This window comes from Mandrillus leucophaeus, unplaced genomic scaffold (genome assembly GCF_000951045.1).
Source record: "Mandrillus leucophaeus isolate KB7577 unplaced genomic scaffold, Mleu.le_1.0 Scaffold53, whole genome shotgun sequence".
Lineage (NCBI taxonomy): Eukaryota > Metazoa > Chordata > Mammalia > Primates > Cercopithecidae > Mandrillus > Mandrillus leucophaeus.
This window is the reverse complement of record NW_012105697.1, coordinates 1,120,665-1,123,496: the sequence shown is the minus strand read 5'-3', so window position 1 is coordinate 1,123,496 and position 2,832 is coordinate 1,120,665. Positions and strand designations below refer to the sequence as shown.

At 49.5% G+C, this 2,832-nt stretch overlaps 1 protein-coding gene across 1 annotated transcript in view; it reads left to right on the top strand.

The window, feature by feature from the left end:
* PTPRH (protein tyrosine phosphatase, receptor type, H) overlaps window positions 1-2,832 on the top strand; it is a 33,680-nt gene that overhangs the window by 7,534 nt on the left and 23,314 nt on the right. The window contains exon 5 of the mRNA XM_011996951.1: window positions 1,424-1,684. Within this exon, the coding sequence (XP_011852341.1) occupies window positions 1,424-1,684 (261 nt within the window). The remainder of the gene's footprint in view (window positions 1-1,423; window positions 1,685-2,832) is intronic.

Genomic DNA, 2,832 nt, shown 5'->3' with positions numbered 1-2,832 from the left:
AAGCTGGGGCCGGTCTGTGTCTAGAACGCTCTAGAATGTGGACCATAATGCCCAGGAGCATCTTCCTGCACCGACAGGAATGTGTGGGGGCCAAGGCATGTTACCTGAGCTTTCAAGGAATGAGATACTGTGAGTGGGGACACTCTGACCCTCTGACTCTTCTAGTTCCCAACCGTGTCACATATTGAGGCTGGAAATGCAGATCGTCAGCTCTATGGCCCTGATGCGGTCAGCTCCCTGTGTCTATACCTCCATTGTCCAATATGGTAGCCACTAGCCACACATGGCTATTAGATTTAAACTCATTAAAGTTGCATGAAACTGCAAATTCAATTTCATGTTTCATATGTTTGAAAGCCCTGTTGAGGCTGGGCGTGGTGGCTCACGCCTGTAATCCCAGCACTTTGGGAGGCTGAGGCGGGTGGATCACGAGGTCAGCAGATTGAGACCATCCTGGCTAACACGGTGAAACCCCGTCTCTATTAAAAATACAAAAAACTAGCCAGGCGTGGTGGCGGCGCCTGTAGTCCCAGCTACTCGGGAGGCTGAGGCAGGAGAATGGCGGGAACCTGGGAGACGGAGCTTGCAGTGAGCCAAGATTGCACCATTGCTCTCCAGCCTGGGTGACAGAGCGAGACTCGGAAAAAAAAAAAAAAAAAAAAAAAAGAAAGAAAGCCCTGTTGAACGGCTTCCATTTCCTTCGCTCTTCTCCTACCATACTTGAAGGTGGGAGAACATTTTCGTCATTGAGGAAGCTCAGTTTGAAAGTGCTGACTCAGGTCCTTGCTACTCGAAATGTGGTCCGTGTGTAGGTGGCGTCCATGTCTCTGAGATCTGATTGGAAATATATTGGCAAGTGACACTGGTGGGAAAAAAAAAGGGTGTGGGGGAGTGCTGACTCTCAGCTCCATCCTAGCCCTGCTGAGTGAGAACCTGCCTTTCACAAGGTCCCCTGTGAGATGTACACACAGCAAAGAATGAGAAGCACTGGTCCAGACCATACACCCTGCATCTACTGGCACCAGCTGTTGAGGGAGAACTAGGAAGTCTGATGATCAAAAATGGCCACTTGGCCGGGCACATTGCCTCACGCCTGTAGTCCCAGCACTTTGGGAGGCCGAGGTGGGAGGATCACTTGAGGACCGGAGTTCGAGACCAGCCTGGCTAACATGGTGAAAAGACGTAAAAATTAGCCAGGTGTGGTGGTACACACCTGTAGTCCCACCCACTCGGGAGGCTAAAGCAGGAGGATTGCTTGAACCCGGGCGGCGGAGGTTGTGGTGAGCCGAGATCGTGCCACTGCACTATGGCCTGGATGACAGACCGAGACTCTGTCTCGAAAAAACAAACAAAAAGCTCACTGGCTGCCCCCTTTATGTTCTGTAGTCCTGCTCATATTAGATCTTTCTTCCTAATTTCTCAGCCCCCAACCCAGTGAGAAACCTGACAGTGGAGGCTCAGACCACCAGCTCCATCTCCCTGAGGTGGGAGGTCCTCGATGACCCACAGAACTCCACCTACTGGGTTGAGTGCACTGGAGACTGTGGTAGAACCGAGACACAAACCACAACAGACACCAACGTCACCGTGGATGGACTTGAACCCGGGTCATTGTATACGTTTTCTGTGTGGGTGGAGAAAAACGGAGTAAACAGCTCTGTGGAGACTGTCACTACTGCCACAGGTAAGAGGCAGCCACTGTTTTATTTTTATTTCTTTTGTAAGGACAGTGGTAGGCGGTGGGTTGAGAGCTGACAAAATGCGACAGGTTCTTTAGTCCAATTGAAACACAGTGGAAGCCACACATGAGAATTTCGATTTTCTATCAGCCACATAAAAATAAGTAAAAAGAAACTGGTCTGCCTGTCTCTCCGAAAAAGTTAAAAAATTAGCTGTGGTGGCGTGTTCCTGTGGTTCCATCTCCTCGGGAGGCTGAGGTGTGAGGATCTCTTGAGCCCGGGAGGCAGAGGTTGCAGTGAGCTCTGATTGGACCACTGCACTCCAGCGTGGGCAACAGAGAGAAATCCTGTCTGGGGGAAAAAAAAAAGAAAAAAGGAAGGAAGGAAGGAAGGAAGGAAGGAAGGAAGGAAGGAAGGAAGGAGGGAGGGAGGGAGGCAGGGAGGGAGGCAGGGAGGGAAGGAAGGAAGGAAGGAAGGAAGGAGGGAAGGAAGGAAGGAAGAAAGGGGAAACAAATAAACTAAATTACTATGAGACATGTTATGTAGTCCATCAGACACATTTTTTTTTCCTTGAGACGGAGTCTCTGTCTCCCAGCCTGAAATGCAGTAGTGTGATCTTGACTCACTGCAACCTCCACCTCCTGGGTTCAAGCAATTCTCCTGCCTCAGCCTCCCGAGTAGCTGGGACTACAGACACGTGCCACCATGCCTGGCTAACTTTTGTATTTTTAGTAGAGACAGGGTTTTGCCATGTTGGCCAGGCTGGTCTCCAACTCCTGACCTCAGGTGATCCACCTGCCTTGGCCTCCCAAAGTGCGGGATTAGAGATGTGAGTCACCACGCCCAGCAGATACAAAATATTATCATTTTGACATGTTATCAACATAAAAAGGATCATTAAATATATATACCGAGTATATACCCACAAAAATAAAAAATATATAAAAAGAATCAATGAGATAGTTGACATTCTTAATTTCACACCAGATCTTCAAAAGCCGGTGTGGATCTCACACTAATGGCTCATCTCATTTCACAAAAGCCACATCACGAATGCCCAACACTCACATGGAACTCGCGGCTGCCACATTGGACGGTGCAGAGCTGGGCCTCCCTGCCTCCACCTGCTGGATCCAGTGGTTAAGGAAGGGCT